Genomic DNA, 17,982 nt, shown 5'->3' with positions numbered 1-17,982 from the left:
GGGTCATTAGATTGATTGACGATTGGAATTTTGCCAGCAGGGAGTGTCACAAAAGGCACTGGGCAGCAGACTTTGGGTTAGCAAGAGAATGACCACGATGTGGGAGGAGAGAAGAGGCCTGGTGGCTTGGTAGGGAATGGATTGGATATCCAGATAGGACTGTGAGGAAGGTGTCAGAAGGCTGGGGCAGATTGGGAGCATTTATATTCCAGAGGTGGAACCATCCGGGCTTCTGCAGGTCTATGGCATGCCAGTAGGGTGCTGAATGGAAGGCACGTTCCTGGTGTTGAGGAGATCATGGGATTTGCAGTGCACCAGCAGAGACGCCGAGCCCAGCTGCCCTGTGATTGTCGGGGCAGATGAGCGTCATTCACTTTCATGGTGGAGGTTTATGGTGGGGCAGAGAGAGGGGATGCATAATGGTTTACTTTATAAGGAGGAATGTAGAGCCATATGGACCGCACATTCATTAACTGAGCTTCCAGTGTTATCGAACACTCAACATTGAGGCTTGAACATTATTTCCTTGGTTGGTCACCAGCCAATGTTTCAGGTTTCTAATAGGTGTCCGGGAGTCAGAGGAGAGGTCTGTGTGCACTGATGCAAGCTGGCTTCCCGAGCTGTCTGGACAGCTCCATCTGTCAGCTCGATGGCATGAGGGCACCATTGAGAGCTCACTGCCAGGAACATGCAGCTCGTTGTGTCTTCATAGCTGTGGTGCACATCCTGGAAGATGTGATGTGCAGGGAGGATGCAATTGGAGGCGCTAAGAACCAGAGCATGGAAGCATCTTGTCTTAAAACTCTTAAGCTTCTGAGGAAAAGCGAGTGTACCCCCAGCCTATTGTCTGCTTCCACGGCGAAGGTTGGATGTGGTGTGAATTCTTCAATGCGGTTTGAATTTTTATTTTGTCTTAAATGTATGCTCCAAACAGTTCAAGTAAAAATAAACAAATGGAACCATGTGGCACTGGCTCCAGACCAGACAGAACGACGGAACAGAATAGGAAGCCCAGAAAGAGAATCACACATAAACGTAAAGGTGGCCTTTTGGGGCAGATGGCTAAGCATGGATTACACATTAATGGAAAGAGGATGATTTAATTTTTAGGGGGGGTGACGTTATAGTTGACACATTAGAGTCCAACATTGTGGTGTGTTACATGCCCTTAACTGATATAATAATGGTGATGGTGTTGATGATGAAGATGATGATGATGATGATGAAGACAATGATAAGGAAGAAGATGATGGGAACTAAAAAGATGATGATGATGATATAAAAAGAAGGAAGATGCAGGGCGAAGCGGTGATGGTCAAGATAGTCAATTTTATAAGGAGCTGGATTATAGAAGACTAAAGTAACTTGCCCAATGTAATGTGGATAGTGTATGCTGGCTAGGATTTTAACCTGGTACTGTCTTGCACATTGTGTTCTCCTGCTGTTCCTCATGTATCCAAGTAAATTCCCTGTGCAGATTGAATTTGGAAAGTGGAACCACTGAAGAATGCCAGAAAACATATCGAGACATGTTTATCTGATACATAATTGAGCAAAGTCTTTCTAAGCATAGAAGCCAAAGAATAAACAACTCCTCAAGGAAAAGATTGCTAAATTTTGTACCATGAAATCTAAAATTTCCTAATGTCAAATAAAAAGATAACATAAACTAGACTAAAAGACCAAGGACAAACCAGTTAAAAAACAAATGCAACATGGATGTAAAATAAACAGAAAATCCCTAGGATATAGACAGAGCTGGAACAAAGCAAGTGATAAAAAGAAAATATCAGGAAAATTCACTGGTTGTACCAACTTATTTAGTGTACCAGTTCACTACACGATTTTTAGCATTGGGCATTATGATGTCTGAAGAATAAAATATTTGCTAAAATGATGAGTGAAAGAGAACAACTCTTTTTTTAGGAAAATGAACATGTACTGCATTTTATTGATTTCTAAAGAGGTCATTTTTTTTTTGATATTTTAAAGAAATAATTAAAATACCAAAAAAAAAATCTGTTGCCATTTATCCAGGGGGGTCAGCACATTTTCTTAAGCCCCAATACTTTTAGGAAGACCCGGTGAAAGCTATGGCAGCTGAATCTTTCCTGAGTTTGTTGCTGAGAGCTTATCACTGTTGTTGTAGCTTACAAAGTACAGCTTACATATTCAGCCAGCGCTTTTTATTTCTGAATGCCAGGGCATCTATGACACAATTATTTAAACTTAAGCAACAAATTGGACTTTCATTTTCACACTGGTGTTTTCCTTCACTGGAAATTTCCTTTTTTGGAATTTTCAAAAGGCTTTGTGTGTGTGTGTGTGTGTGTGTGTGTGTGTGTGTGTGTGTGTGTGTGTGTTTGCCCATGACATTTTTATGTCTTCCACTGTATCCTATATCACACTTTTAAAAAATGACTTGGTGAAATCTACTCAATTCAATAACATTAATGTGATGCTGATTCCCTAAAGTGGAAACTGCAGTTAAACCAAAAAAAAAAAAAAAAGGCGGGGGGCAATGCACCAGTTTATCCAGACAGACTGTCAGCTCTCGGTATATGTGTGCCGTAGTGGCTTAGCTCTGGATCAGATGAAATATGACCTCCAATCCGCTCATTGTAAACCCTCCTCGCTGAGATTGCTGAGATAATCATGAAATGGAGCGTGCAGACAGACAGTATCTTCCCAGAGACTTTGACAGGGGCTGGTATTAAACCACCCCTGCCTAATGAACAGATTTTTTTATTCAAGCAGATCTAGACGGCAGGGAAATGAAATAGTTTCCTCTACAGACCGCTGTTTACCTGAATGTGAGATGCATAATGAGGTTTTGAAACTTCAGGAAAACATCTAAGAGGTGATGACAACCCTGCATCGTAAAGGCATGTCTAATACAGACCCACTTACGCGCTATTCTCTCTCCACAATCGCCAAACATGTTTAATAAAGAAATCTCCAGTTACATGCTCGATTGCAATAAGCTTCAGGATGATGTGCTGTTTGGCAGTTTGGGAGTGTTTCCTGAATGCTTTTAACATACAGGGCTTCCGCAGATAGTATAGGCAACGTTGTTACCAGAATGTAATTTCATCTAGCTTCCTACTCCTCGCATTCCTGATGGAAGAAAATGAATTTATAGTAAATGGAAATAAAATTACGTATGTTGAGATCTTCTATGAATTGTCACTTTCAGAGTAGTATTTGGGGAGTCTTTGTGGGTGATGGGGCTTGGGCGTGAGACACTCACGGACCACCCCAGAATGCACGTGCTCCTCCGCAGCCGGGCAGCGTTCTACCCATGCAGGGGCTCCAGACCAGGTAGCTGACAGCTGAGGTCTGTGACTCCACGCAGTTCAAGGAGCAGGGTTCTGGCATGTTTGTGAAGCAGCATGTCACATACCCCTTTGCAACAGAGAAAAATTTTTAATTGTTACCTCAGTCATCTGCATTTTTTTTTTAGTGTTTTCCCCATTTTAGCTAATTCTTTTTCTGATCACCAAAGTAATCCACATTATTCAAAAGCAAAGAATGCAGACACAAACAACACAGGCAGGGAATGTCTCGGGTGCTCTCACTCCAATGGGTAGCCTCATTCACAGGCAGCTGCAGAGGCTTCATTTGTAGTACGTTGCCAATACTGCTTAGTAATAGTAAGCTATGACTATTAAGAGTATTTCGTACAAACTCCATACACTGTTTTGCAATTTTCATTTTTCACTCAACTGTATATTTGGCCATTTTTCCTTTTCGGCATTTTGATTTGCATTTCATTTTTCTTACACCACAATGTATTTAACCATTCCTCGGTGAGGGACATCCAAGTTCCCACCAATTGCTTTTTCCTGTTTCAAGCAGTGCTGTAGTGAATATTCTCTTCTGTAAAGGTACGTGCTTGTGGGAACAATTTTGAAATAAAAAATTCAGCAAAATTAAAAGGCTAGACCAAAAAGTATTTAAAAAATTAATTTTTTTTGATCCTGCCTCAAATAGTATACTGTTTTCTTCCACCATGACAATAGGACACTCAGTCATGATCTATGAGAATGCTGATTTCCGCATACTCTAGCTAACCCTAGATATTGTCATTCTATTTTATATTTGTCAGGAGAAAATGCTAGTTCACTATTTAAATGTTCCTTTCTCTTACACATCAAGTTGAGACTCCACATATTTTAGACCATAGTTGTATTTCTTCTCCCAAAAATTTTCTGTTCATATTCCGTGGGTACTTTGCTATTGGATTGTGGATCTTTTTCTTATTGATTTGTATGGGTTATCTACATAGTGAGGACATTAATATTTAACCCATTGCATGTTGTAAATATTTTTCCTACTTTTTTTGTTTTTTCATGTTATCGTAGAGTCTTTTGCAATAAACCCGTGTGGTCAAACATTGCCTTTCCGTCATGACATCAAGCTGGGGGTGACAGTGGTTAATGCTCTTCTGCAGGTAGACAGAGAAGGGATATAAGGATTTGAGAAGGAAAGTTGCTTTCCAGTAGGACTCTCTAAGTCATTTTATTTGCTCCTAGGAAGTAGAAAAAAGGGAAGACAGTTTACCAAGTAGTATATTCTTACATAAATGACTCCCCCTCAGTACAAAATGGGTCTTGTTCCTTGGGAACCCCCAGATTCCACTGGAGCAAAAAAAATTAAAACAGAAAAAACCTCTGCTGTGTCTGGAATTACCTGGGTGCTTGGTGTACTGAACACAAAATTTCACTCATTTAAGGTCGTTCACAGCAGGTTACTCCTGACTATAATGTAGCTCATGACATTTATCAGTTACCTAAATTTTAAAACAAATACTCAGCTCCATTCACCTACATAATCTCCTTTTAGTCATGGCAAAATGTTTACTTTTGCACCTAATCATACTTGCAGTTTATGGAAAACTGTTATAGAAAGAACATTGTTGTCATAATATTTTTTTCATTCGGAGGTAAGACAATAGCCAGAAGAGAACAAAAATGACACAATTACAGCATTTTAAGTCTTTTAACTTTGCTCATTTGAAGGTGGAATTGCCCGTCACATCCCTGGGCTGACAATGGCTGTTTGTTGCCTGCCAAGTTTCATCAGTAACAACCGTCTTATGAATGCGTTTATGCATCTGAGTTTCAGCAAGTAAATATGCCATCTTTAGGAGGAAGGAAGGCTGTGGGAAATAAGCTCCTTTAACAATCTTTGAAGCTTTGAGTACTGACTCTGAGAAAAACTATTTTGCTCTGTTTACACAACTTGACATTTTGGGTTGGTGTTGTGCTGCCTTGCAATTAAGCAAAGGGGAACGAGGGACGTGAAATGACATTACACTTTATTTTGGAATAGAGGAAATTGCCATGTTCACAGATAGGGCAGATGCTTCTGCGTTAACCGTTCTTTGTAACTTTATCCTCGCAGAACTTTCTGCGAGCACGTCCCAGCACGGGGGTGCTTCTGTGCAAAGCACCACTCTTCTAGACAAGAGTGGGCTCTTGCTCAGTTGTCATTGGCCAAGGAGTGTTGCAGCCCACTTGGATTGGGAGAAAGAAAGGGGATCTTTGCTCAGAACAGTAGAAATAGACTTCTAACAACCACCCGTGGTGTGGGGGTACTGACGGAATCCACGCTGCAGAGTGTACATCTGTGTGCGTGTGGACTGGCGTGAGATGCATGCACCAAAACACAAGTCATAGCGAGCATCTTGCCTTCCACCCTGTCTCACCAAAGGCCACTGAATCCCTTAGCTGCTTGTGACTCTGCAGATGGCGTCTGCTTGCTTTGTCCAGAGCTTTATCTGTCCTAATCTGTCCTGCTTTGCGTGTGCTACATGCCAAGAGGACCATCCTCAGAATGGCCGCTTCCCGGAGGAGGGTCTGTATTCTAACAAATTTTCTCAGTCCCTCTGCTTGCAGGTGCTCCAAAGTCCCACTCAAAGCGTTTCTTAATTCGCCAGGCTTCTCCTCATACTTCACTGCTGAACAGGTCCAGCTAGTGCTGGGAAGGAGGCCCTCGGCAGGGGCATCTCTTCCAGTGCACACTAAGTGCCAGCTGCCGGCTACTTGGTGGCAGTTTCTCTTTCTGCCCTTGAAGCAGCCGTGGGCAGGGTGGTAGGGTTTGCCCTTGTTTCAGGAGGGGGAAGAATGACCTCAGGGTGACTGCTGTCTAAACGCTGGCGTTCAACTCCATGGGCTCATTGGCCCTCCACGGCCGAACGTACTTTGCGATTACACTTCTTGCACCCTTGGGCAGCCTCCTGGCGTTTACCAGTTGAACTGCTCATGCCGCAGAACGTGAGTCCCGCAGACGTGTTTATTGGACTGCTCAAAGAGTAGAGGAGTAGAATTCCTACGCAGAGCCACTATCGAGAACTGAAGTGTGATTAAAGTTAAGGGCAAGGTATGGCCACAAGGGACATAACGATTAGCACGGCCTCATCGCCTCTCTTTGCCTGTCTTGAATGGGTGGGCGGTTTTGAGCTTATTTTCTGCTCTCTTCCTCCGTGACCCTTTCTTTGTGTGACCCATTCACCTGCCAATTGGACATGCCTTGTACATGCTGTAATCAGGAGAGGGCTTGCTCTCGCTGCATTGGTGCGAAATGCTTGGCTCTCGCACATGAATCCGTATCTTCAAAAATGCATTTTTTTCTGCATTAACCTATTCTTGATTTTAAATGTGTGCCTCAGTTACACACATATGGGCAGCTCAAAGCAAATCCCAATGGTAACAGGACAGCGAGAAAGAAGGAAACAGAGATAGTGTATGTTTTTAGCTGCTCTCAACTTTCTGTTTGAGTTTCCAGTAAATCTGCATGTGTGACAAAATAGTAAACTTTCTGCAGAAAAGGGTCTCTGCAACCTTAGCCTAGAGATTAAAACAGTACGTGGTGGGGAAATTAGAAGGATGGGGAAAAGGGCTTGGAAACCAAATAAACTTTTGGCTGTAATACTTAGTTGGAAATTAATTGTGTAGAATATTGATTTTGTTCTCGAAACTCATTGAACTCATAAATCATTAACCTCTGGGTCTTATCAACTCTGTAACAAAGTTACCATTTTTAAACAGCCAGAACCTTCACTTAATATTCTTGAGCCTGGGACTCATATTATTTTACCTCGAATTTACATCTCAAATTAAAATGAATAGTGTTTAACATGGGTTTATAAATCATTTCCATTGAGAAGAAATGATAATAAATTATCAAGGGATCAAGCTGCCCAATTAATTCAAGCGGGAATAATAAAAATACAAGGGAGCATTTAAATAATGTCAGTAATAGCAACATGATAACAGCCACCACCACTACCACAAGGATAATAATAAACATTTATTCAATGATAACAGCTAAAAATGCAAAAGCATTTAGTCTAGTCTAGCCATGCATCTAAACCCTTAAATGGATCACTTAATTTAATCCCCACAACTATGCCTCGTGGTGTGTTCATCATCATCTCTGGGTTGTAGGTGAGAAGGCAAAGCTTGAGGAGGCACAGTGACTTGTGTGAGGCTGCCCAGCAACCACGAGCCTCCGCTGCCCCTCAGTAGCAGCAAAAGATTTCTGAATAGTTGAAGTTAACTGAGGATGCGGCTGCAGAGTCTCCTGCTCTGTTGCTGCAGGTTGTTTGTAGAACCAGCCTGTCTGGAGCAACAGCCTTTGGTGCTTTTCTCCCAGCTCCTATATTCTGGGATCACATCAAATCCCAAGTTCTTGAGTTGGCCTCGCATGCTGTAAAGGATGTCTGAGTTCAAAATTAAGCAAAGGGTAGACAGAAGTAGGATGCAGCTATGGGTAGGAAGTACAGGGGTGTTTGGGATAATACTTCTTCCTCCATCATCAAACCTTTCCAACCGGCACATGTAATCTGCCGGTTAAATACCTTGAGACATAGAAAGAAAAGGCACGTTAGAATCTGGGTTAAAGCTGTGTTCTAAATCCTAGTCCACTGAATACTCATGTATGTATTTGAAAAGTGAGGTCAAAATCAGGGGTCAGGATGGGGTTGAATACCTGTCGCCTTTAAGTCATGGCCCTACTATGGCTCAGTCAAAAAACCTAAGTCAAGGATACCCCTCTGTGAATTTATTCAGCCTGCTTGAATTAATTGAGCTAGTTAATTAGATTAATTGAAGTCATGTATTTAGGGTAGTTGGCATAGTGCTGACTGGCAGGCGAGAAGTGCTCAACCAACACTAGCTGCTGTCATCATTATTGTTATAACTTTCCCTTTCGCAGACGTGCAAAGCATCCTTGTTGACAACGTGCCTGTGCTTCCATTCCATTGAGTGGAAAAGTCATGGATGAGAAAAAAGTTTATGATGGAAAAGTAAACAGATATTTGCACCATTTATCTTTTTTATTACTATTTCACCTCACATGTAAGGGGTCCCCTGTGGACCTCACGTTCCCCGGAAGAGCCCACGCAGTAGCTTTAGCGTTAAGGATCTTCAGGAAAGAACTGACCTGTTTCTCGGGACTGACGGCTGAACTGTCTTTGTCCCCCCGCAGTGAGGAGGATGTTTCAGGGCAGCTGCAGGCTGGCAGCCGGGCGGTGGTGTGGTTAAGCAGGTTGCAAGACGCACGCGAGGAGCTGGACGAGGAGTTAGTCAGCGTGTCCACGTTTTAACTTGAGTGGAGAGAAGGGCTCAGATGTGTGACTCATGCACAAGGTGTCGGCGAAGGGAAGCATCAGTTTCAGTTTTATATCTTCAGCTTTTTGGATGCCCAAATCGGATGCAAAGAGCTCGTCCTAAAATGAACATGAGTTTGGGTGGTGTGTAGAGCTTCACACATAAGGAGGAGTCTGAAGGGCTTGGTTTCCTGGCTAGAGGTCCATGTCCCCTGGCCGTGCTGTACTCGCAGTCTCCCTGGCCCTGGCCTCTGGCTCAGACAGGAGGGTTAAGGCTGCACCTCCCGTCAGATGTTGCTGGGGAAGCTCTGGCAGATCTGTTCCTGGAGCTTTGCATTGGCCTCTGTCCTAGAAATGGTCCCATGAGCGTCTGGGCAACCAACCCCGTACTGCACAGCCAAGCCCGGTCGCCTCCCAGGGCAAGTGCAGGTGGCAGCCATTCCACACAGCAAGGGGCTGCACCAGGAGACCTGATCCTTACTCTCCATAAGAAGAGAACGTCCAGGCAATAGTGGTAGAGTGGGATGGAGAGTGGACAGACGTTATGTTCACTCTGAATGCTGCCCTTTTTTTTGTTTTGTTTTGTTTTGTTTGAGACAGAGTCTCACTCTGTTGCCCGGGCTAGAGTGCTGTGGCGTCAGCCTAGCTCACAGCAACCTCAAACTCCTGGGCTCAAGCCATCCTCCTGCCTCAGCCTCCCGAGTAGCTGGGACTGCAGGTGCCCCACCGCTGCACCCGGCTAATTTTTCTATTTTTAGTAGAGACGGGGTCTCACTCTTGCTCAGGCTGGTCTCGAACTCCTGACCTCCAGCCATCCTCCTGCCCCGGCCTCCCAGAGTGCTAGGATTACAGGTGTGAGCCACCACACCAGCCTGAATACTTCCCTTTTAAAATATGTCCTAGCAGTCTGATTGCCCGCGGCTCAGGGAAACCCCCGCTGTGACGTCGATGGCCTGATGGATATGGTGTCCCCATAGACCCAGGGTGGCTTCCTGTGCCCCACAGGCATGCTGACCTTGCGTTTTCTCCCAGGGACGCATGAGTAAAATTCCACAGAGGTGACACAACGGCTCTGTTCTTCCCCTGCTTTTGCCTCATTTACGCAGGAAAACAATGGCATGCTCTGTGGGCACGAGCATGAGTTGGAGTCATTCAGATTATTTCCAGCAAATGCAACACCCTGGAAAAAACACAAGCTATTGTTAATGTAAGAAGACAGCGGAGGAGAGCCGTGGCGGCGTCCCAGATGGCGAGAGCAGACGCAAGTGCAGGAGGATAAACGGCACATTTACGATGGCGGCGAGGGCAAAGCTGGGCGTAGTGGAGGGAATCACAACGTGGTCACAGCAGCCAGATGCAACACGGAACCAGGATGGATCTCCAGGAGGCGGTATGGACTCACAGGAGTGAACCAACGTGCAAGACGGGAGCCAAGCAAGGAGAGGGTCACACGTAGAATGGCAACCTGTCCGTCTTACAGTTGTCGTGTCTTCGCTGCCTTAATGATCCTAATTAGATGTGCATTATGATTATTTACTGCATTTGAGAGTTACATGTTCAATTGTCTGAAGCGAGCCAAATCTCATTATCAGTGTCATTCTTGAACTCTGTGAAATGCCAACCAGCTCTTTTTATCCTATGTCAGCATCGACTAAACATTTAGTCACAGGCAACCTTTCTTCCTAAAGCGTGGTCCTCGGAAAGGCGCCGTCACCATCACGTAGGAGCTTTTTTTCGTAGAAATCCAAGTTACCAGGGTGGCCTCCCCTCCGGGTTTCCTGGCTCAGAGCTTTTCCTTTCAGCGTGGCCCCCAGACCATGCAGAAGCCTGTTAAAGTTTAAGGAACACTGATTGATATATGATGTGAATGCACTAGGGGACGCAGATGCTGAGTGCAGGGTCTTGCTTATCAGTTTGGGTCCGCCGGCAGAATGAAAGAAACAATGTATAAATTAATCTAACTGGTCTCTTAATGTCACAGTTGCTTACTTTCCCCTAGCTATTTTGAAAATGATGAGGGATACTTCTTAACGTGTTTTGAGTGAAATTTTTATGTTAACTGAAGAGGTGTGAAGTGAATACAGTAATAAAAGGGGTGATAAGCCCCAAGTTAATGGATGTGGGGGGTCTGGGTGAATGACAAACAGTTGAGATTCGGTGTTGGGTCCATGGCTCCATCGCTGTCGGGGCAGGATTTGTCCTCCTGTCAACGACCTTCAGAGAGGACGGCGCCTCGCTCCCTGTGAGAGACACACGTGCCTGCATGCAACCTGAATTGTTCACGGCACAAGTCTGAGCACTTTTCTCTTGCCCAGTCATAAGAGCAGTTAGGTGCCAGCCTTCTGTTGTCATTCAGGAGGCGGAATACAACGTGTGGTGGCCTTCACCCTCTTCTTCCTAGTTTTTAGTTCCTGGAAACATCTTGCAGCTGTTTCATTTCCAATGCCTTCCTCGGACCTTGATGTCCGGCTGGCATGTGGCCAGTTCAGTCCTGCATGGTGTTTTATGCAAGAGTCACGTTGGATCCAAGTACACAAAGGCACAACACCACATCTCCTGTGTAACTATTAATATTTTAATATTACGCCATTTTGCTTGCTTCTCCCCAAAAATACCCTCACATCAAATATCAAATGAAAAGCCATGACAAACAACACCGATAAATGCTCCGAAAGGAAGCACACTATTTTTGTATCACTACCAGCTTGTGGAATACAGATGAAGAATCCGATTAGGACTCTTTTTTTTTTTTTTTTTTTTTTTTTTGGTCCTATACTTTTTCTTTTCTGTGTAAACTTTTGAATTTGATTTTATACTGTAGATAAATAATATGCTCTCAAATGTTCCATCTGTGGGTCCCTTGAGCTCCATACAAAGGAAAATATCAGAACTGGATTTTTGGAAATCTCGACCATTTATTTTAGGAAAGAGCACTAGATCGAGTTCACCTACGGGAAGTGGGCTCTGCTTCTAACTGGAGACGACAAACCTATTTGTACAGTGACAGATACGCCCTGATGTCTGGGGTGTTGGTGATGCTCCTAATCCTGCTTAAGCCATCAAAGAACTGCCTTCCTAGGACCAGTGACAGCAGAATTTCTCTGTGCCACTCGACAAATGGTCTGGAGAGCATCAGGATACAGCCCTAAGGCTACCTCCCTGCGACAACGCCTCGCATCGTACCTGTGCAGTGGAGGGTCTGGCCACCAGCAGGTGGTACAGTTCCTGTAACTCTCATCTATCCTAAAACTCAGAGGGTACGCTAGAGTCCTGCCCCCAACCTGTGGGTCAGGTGAAGGACTAGCTTGCTCATTAAAATAGCTTTAGGGGCGCTATTTCGGATTTCCTTGTATTTCCTGCAGTTACATTGAGTAGGTGGAAATGCTCTCTTAATGGTTCATGGCAGGTGACTGCCAAGGTGCTGCTAACATATTTATATATATAAAATATGTTATATACATTATATGTTATATATTATATATGTTATATATTCTCTCTGTATATATATGTTTTTAATGAGCCTGATGCTTCCAAAGTGTAAATAGTTACTTCACAGCATTTTGCTTCAATATTTTGTCTGAGTCTACCCACCTGGTAGAAGAAAAAGCAAAGCTAAATTAACAGAAATAGCAAGACTTCCATTAGGCAAACTGACGTCTTAACTGCACTGTGAAAGGTCAGGGGCATGGAGTGCTCACTCCGGGCCCAGTGCTGGACAGTGTTTTGCACACAATCCCTCATCCATTCCTCATGGCAACCGGCTACTCTTATCCGTTATCTGCTCTAACTTGGGGCAAGGAATCCGGTGAGTCGGCTGCTTAAATCCGGGCCTGGAAGGCCGAGCTTGAGCACTTAGTCCCACTGAGGGCACCTCACTCACCTGGGACCTGGACTTCTCCCTGCTTGTGTGAAACCCTGCTCTCTGCTGCACAGGGAAGCTCAGTGCCTGACTCTTAATAATGGCTTAATACTTGTTTGTGGAATGAATTAATGGAGTGAACAAACTCTTTAGAATTTAGGCTTCCTCTGAAACCCACACCCACACTTGACTGGGGAAGGGCCAGATTTTCCCCGTTTCCAGGTTTTCTCCCTTAGGGTACAGGAGGTTTGGTTGAGAAGCTCTCACTTTGCCTTTCAGATGCTGTCTCTGGTTAAATAACAAGGTGCTCTTGAAATGGCTTGTTTTCTGTGTTTGTTTCGTTCAGGAAACAAAGTGAGAAAGCTCTGAAAATAGAACACTTAATTTATAAGCTAGCCTGCAACCCACCATCAGTAATTCAGAACTATCATTCTATATAAATTGGTATCATTATACCTTGAGAATCTTACTGAAAAATAATATTTGCAGACCTCTGACTTGCAATCTACTGCTCTGAAAACAAAAATAATACATCAGCATTTGTTCCCATGGGAGATTTCTGTTTGGAGGTTTTAGGAGAGAAATATGTGAGACTTTTATAGGATCAATGTTATGAAAAATTAAACGTAAAATGGGCTCTGGGCTTTACAGATGAGATTCTGGCTTAAGACCTGAATAGTATGGGGTACAGAGTGTGTCTTTCAGGAAAGAAAGGACAAAAAGGAAATCAGAAATTTGACCATTTCTCAGCGGATTGAGCCAAATATCCCACCATTCGTACATGCGTGATGGCCTCAGCTACTTTCTCTTCTGCTGGTCCCTGCCCAGTTGTATAGGGACACTTTAAAGAAAATGATTACTTCAGGCATCGAATAAGAAACTTCGATTGGGACACGTTAAATATCTTACCGTGGTCCTTTGAAATACTGGAATTTGGAGGAAATATTTAGGGAGGAGTGTTAAGATGGAAATGGAGGTAGGAGATTTTAGTTGAAAGAGTCTGTGTAATAAAAACAGCTGCAAATTTGTCTGGAGTTAGAAATAGCCTTGGAGAAACTCTCCGTAGGAAGTAGCTGGCTCTGACCTTGGGGGTACGAGCTGTCCCTGAAACTCCCTGTCACCCAGCTGCTGGCACATGGCCTGTGTGAGGTGAGGGCTTCATCAACACGTGCTGCACGAGTGAGTGAGGAGGCTGGGAGTCCACACTGCATCTGAAAGGCATTGTTGAAGTTAATGGACTATTTTTGAGCAGTTTTATGTTTACAGAAAAATTGAGTAGGAAATACAGAGTTTCCATACAGTGCCTCTCCCCTACAGTTTTCCTTCTTATTTACATCTTGTATTAGCCTGGGACATTTGTTACAATTGATGAGCCTATATTGATACATTATTGTTAACTGAAATCCATAGTTGACATTAGAGTTCCCTCCCGGTATTGTACATCCTGCAGGTTTTGACAGATGTGTAACAACATGTATCTACCGCAACAGTATCACACAGAATACTTTCACTGCCCTCAACATCCTCTGTGCCCCGCCTGTTCCCCACCCCCCCAGCTTCCGCTCCAGTCCCTGGCAGCTACTCATCGTTTTGTTGTCTCTATAGTTTTCCTTTTCCAGAATGTCATATGGTTGGGATCATACAGTAGGGAGCTTTTTCAGATTGGCTGCTTTCACTTAGAAGTAGGTATTGAAGGCTCCTCCGTGTCTTTTCCTGGCTCTTTTTAGCGCTGAATAGTATTTCATCGCCTGGATGGACCACACGTTATTTATCCATTCCCCTCCTGAAGGACAGCTAGATTGCTTCCAAGTTTTTGGCAATTATACATAGACCTGGCATGAATATTTGTGTGTGTGTTTGTGTACATGTAAGTTATCACGGAAGCCACATTTTTATGAGACATTTCTTCATGGCATTTCCTTTGTGCTAAGGTACATCAACATATATGAAAGAGCAATTTAACTTGGAAGGAAGGTGCGTGGTTGCATGTTCTTTTGCTAAATGCGAATTACAATGCAGACAAGCGAACTCCTCCAGCCTCTGCTACTGCCCGGTCTGTGTTATTTTATACAGAAGTCGTCATACGAACAAAAGGGGGCATTTTTCTTTCACAGTGTAAGTGGGGGTTATGTTGCCTATTGCTTCCTTCTAGTTCAACTCATTAAGCTAATTACCATTTTCAGAGTAATAAGGCTTAAATTAGTGTCACGGCCAAATAACTGCAAGCCCAAGCGCACAGGTGGTTTGCTTAGCGGCACCGGATAACACCACAATAAATGTCTGCCTGATCATGATTTATCATGGGAGACAAATTGCTAAAATGGCCCTCGGGTGTCTTATTGCTTGGTTCTGAGTATGACATTTATGTATATGGTGTGGGTTCTGGGAATGTTTATCATTGAGTTAAAAATTGAGAAAGATTGAACATGCTCTCGCCTGTGGCATTTGCAATCAAATGGCAAAAATATGTGTTGTAACAAACGACTTGGGTGTCGTTTTTGCATCAGAGATCATCTCTGCCACCTCTGTGAGCAGCTGACTCTGCACCCCTTCTGCCCTCATTCTGCACCAACCAGGTGAGGGTGCAACCCCGAGTGGAGGGCCCGTCTCCTCTGGGCGTGACCCACCTGCCGGGTAGGATGTATTCAGCGTGCCATATTTAGTTATTTCTGGCACGGAAGATACCTGGTGTCCTTGTAGAATATCAATGGCTGTGGTCACCCTGTTATGACTAAATGAACCCATCCAAAATCTGGTTCCCCTGTCGAGACTGTCAGCACCACGTGCACATGCCAAGATGGCATGAAAAGGTTTCTTCCTCGTGTAATGAGGCTTTCTGGGGGAGAGCAGGGCAGCTCCCAAACTGGTCCGAAAATAGCTTGTGAGGGCAGGGAAAGAGACTGATGCTGCTTGTACGGTGGCTCAGCGCGAGGGCTTGGATGAGGGTTTCCCACGGGCAGGCAGGGGCTTGCGCGGTTCCAGCCTCCCACGGCAGTGAAAGGGGGCAGCCAGGATCCCTGACAGCTTGTGCGGCACAAGCGGAAGAGGGAGAGTGAGGCTTAAAAACTCTTAGAAGGCCAGCATCAAAGTACGGAGTCAGGCTCTCCTACACCCGTGCAAGTCAGCTGTATGCACTAACTAAGTTCAGAACGCAGCCTGGGTCTGTGCAGGCCCCTGTGGAAACTGCATTGTGGACCTCTGCTTTCTTCATCATCGTCTTCTGATTTGAGAGCCAGCGATAGCTTCCTATGCAGAGTCTGCGTTCCAGCCTCTTATTCAAATTCCAACTGTCAGGGCTTCAGAGTCAGATTTAACTCTTACTTCCTGCCTCTCGCCCTTCCTAACCGTCTGAAGTTGAACAGCTCGCTTATGCTTTTACATCACGGTTGCTCTTTCCGTCCAGCGGGGCCAGAGCTATTTACTCGAAGGGCTCAGTGGGGCTGAACAAGAGGACGTGTAATAAAGTCCTTTGCGTGTGAAGAGTGTTCAACAGATGTAGCAATTATTGCTGTTGTTATCATTTTGAAGTGGTGTTATCTGGGGGTGGCATGTGATGTTAGTTTTGGGGAAAGAAGGCCAAAAAAAGGAAAATGTGAGGAATATCGATATTCATGATGGACAGTTTTAGTCTTGGGTACCTACTGTAAGTATTAAAAGAGGGCATTCATCATGAGATATTTATATAAATACGTGTTCCTATGAGAGGAGCAATGATTGTTGGCCCATGCAGTAAGGAAAAATGGCAGACTTCTTTACACCCCCAGGGCCACCAGCTGGTGAGAGCAGCCATCCAGCCTCTTCCCCCGGCACCTTCCTGCACACGGGTCGTGATTGCCAAGCCTGGTGCCGTAGGAATGCTTCGTCAGGTCTCCCTGCAGAACCACCTCATGATGCCCGGATGCCTCTGCACGACGCTAAAGCCAGCGACTGAATCTCCTCCCTTGCTGGATCAGCACGGAGCAAGCTCCAGTGTGCACGGGCATTTCCCTCCCACCTTGGCAGATGAGCCAACCCGTTGAGGAAGGCAGCCCACCGCCTCCCTTTCTTTTGTGAATATTAAAGTGTTTTAAAACTGAGTCTTTCTTTCCCCTCCAGGGGAGATCTTGGGTCTTCTAGATGAGCTGAGACTGACGAAAAATACCCTTGTCTACTTCACGTCGGACCACGGAGCCCACATAGAGGAAGTGAACATCAAAGGAGAAGTTCACGGCGGAAGTAACGGGATCTATAAAGGTGAGAAAGGCTGGTGTGTGTCCACAAGCTCTGGCCTCCCAGTTTTGCTTCTTCCTTGGTCTTCAAGCTTTCCCGTTGTTCCGCTGCTGCTTTGCGACATGTAGGACTTCCCTGAGTCACAGGAACCGGGCAGGCAGAAGGCCAACGTGACCTTAACGTGCTCTTCCGCATTGTGGTCCCCATGGAACTTAAAAGCCCACATCCCATGTCAAGGCACTGGAAGGAGGGTGTGTAACCCCAAGTGTACATACAGCCCCATATTGCCTAATCGATTAAAACAAGATGCTCTCTACCCTATGTATGAGTTTCCCATTGCTGCTCTAACAAATTAACACAAATGCGCTGGCTTAAAACAGCACAAGTTTATGAACTCACAGATCTGGAACCCAGAAGTCCAAAGTGGGTGTCTCACTGTTCTAAAATCAGGTGTCAGCAGGGCCTTCTGCACACTCTAGGGGAGAACCTGTTTCCCCTGCCTTTCCCAGATTCTAGGGCTGCAGGCTTTCCTTGGCTCAGTGCCCTTCTGCTGTCGCGAAAGCCAACAATTTAGTATCTCCAAAGCCCCCACCCTCTCTCTCTCTCCGACCTTTGCTTCCGTGACATCACGTCCTTCACTTCTCTGACCCTCTTCCTGCCTCTCTCTCACAAGGGCCCGTGGGACTGCACTGACCCACCTGGATAATCTGAAATCATCTCCCTCCGTCAGGATCATTAACCTAATCACATCCACAAGGTCTCTTTGCCACGTGGTGTGACGTATTTACAGGTTCCAGGGATTAGGAAGAGGGCGTCTTTGGGAGGCCATTATTCTGCCTGTGCAAGCTCACAAGAGCGTTTTGAGCTGACTGTTCATTCTCTCTGCTGCTTGGACTGAGCCAGTTCTGTGATGGCTCAGACATCACGCCGGGCATGAGGATGCTCAGTGAGACCCAGCTACGGGCTTAGACAGTGCATGCTCAGCAAATACAAGACATGCATGTCCAATTCTAACGCAGAATAGCCCAGCTCACAAAGTGATGAGATACCTCAGAGTGCCTGTCTGTGCTGGGGTTAGGACCCCCAGCCAAATCCCCAGTGGATGTGGGTTGAAGGTGCAAGAAGAAATGATGCTATTGGGGTGAAGGGGAAACTTCTCCTTTGCCTTGGGAAGGTTTGCCGAAAAATCAACTCACAATAAAAGCAGATTAATAAGAGAGAAGCTATAGAGGCCAGGCATGATAGCTCACATCTGTAGTCCCAGCACTGTGGGAGGGAGGCCAAGGCAGAAGGATCGAGG

At 45.0% G+C, this 17,982-nt stretch overlaps 1 protein-coding gene across 1 annotated transcript in view; it reads left to right on the top strand.

Annotated features, from left to right (window-relative positions):
- Nucleotides 1-17,982, top strand: part of STS (steroid sulfatase) — a 149,521-nt gene that overhangs the window by 94,947 nt on the left and 36,592 nt on the right. Inside the window, exon 7 of the mRNA XM_045537664.1 lies at nt 16,569-16,706. Within this exon, the coding sequence (XP_045393620.1) occupies nt 16,569-16,706 (138 nt within the window). The remainder of the gene's footprint in view (nt 1-16,568; nt 16,707-17,982) is intronic.

Source organism: Lemur catta, chromosome X, assembly GCF_020740605.2.
Source record: "Lemur catta isolate mLemCat1 chromosome X, mLemCat1.pri, whole genome shotgun sequence".
NCBI classification, from domain to species: domain Eukaryota; kingdom Metazoa; phylum Chordata; class Mammalia; order Primates; family Lemuridae; genus Lemur; species Lemur catta.
The sequence above is the reverse complement of the archived record's forward strand: the minus strand, read 5'-3'. Positions and strand labels throughout refer to the sequence as shown.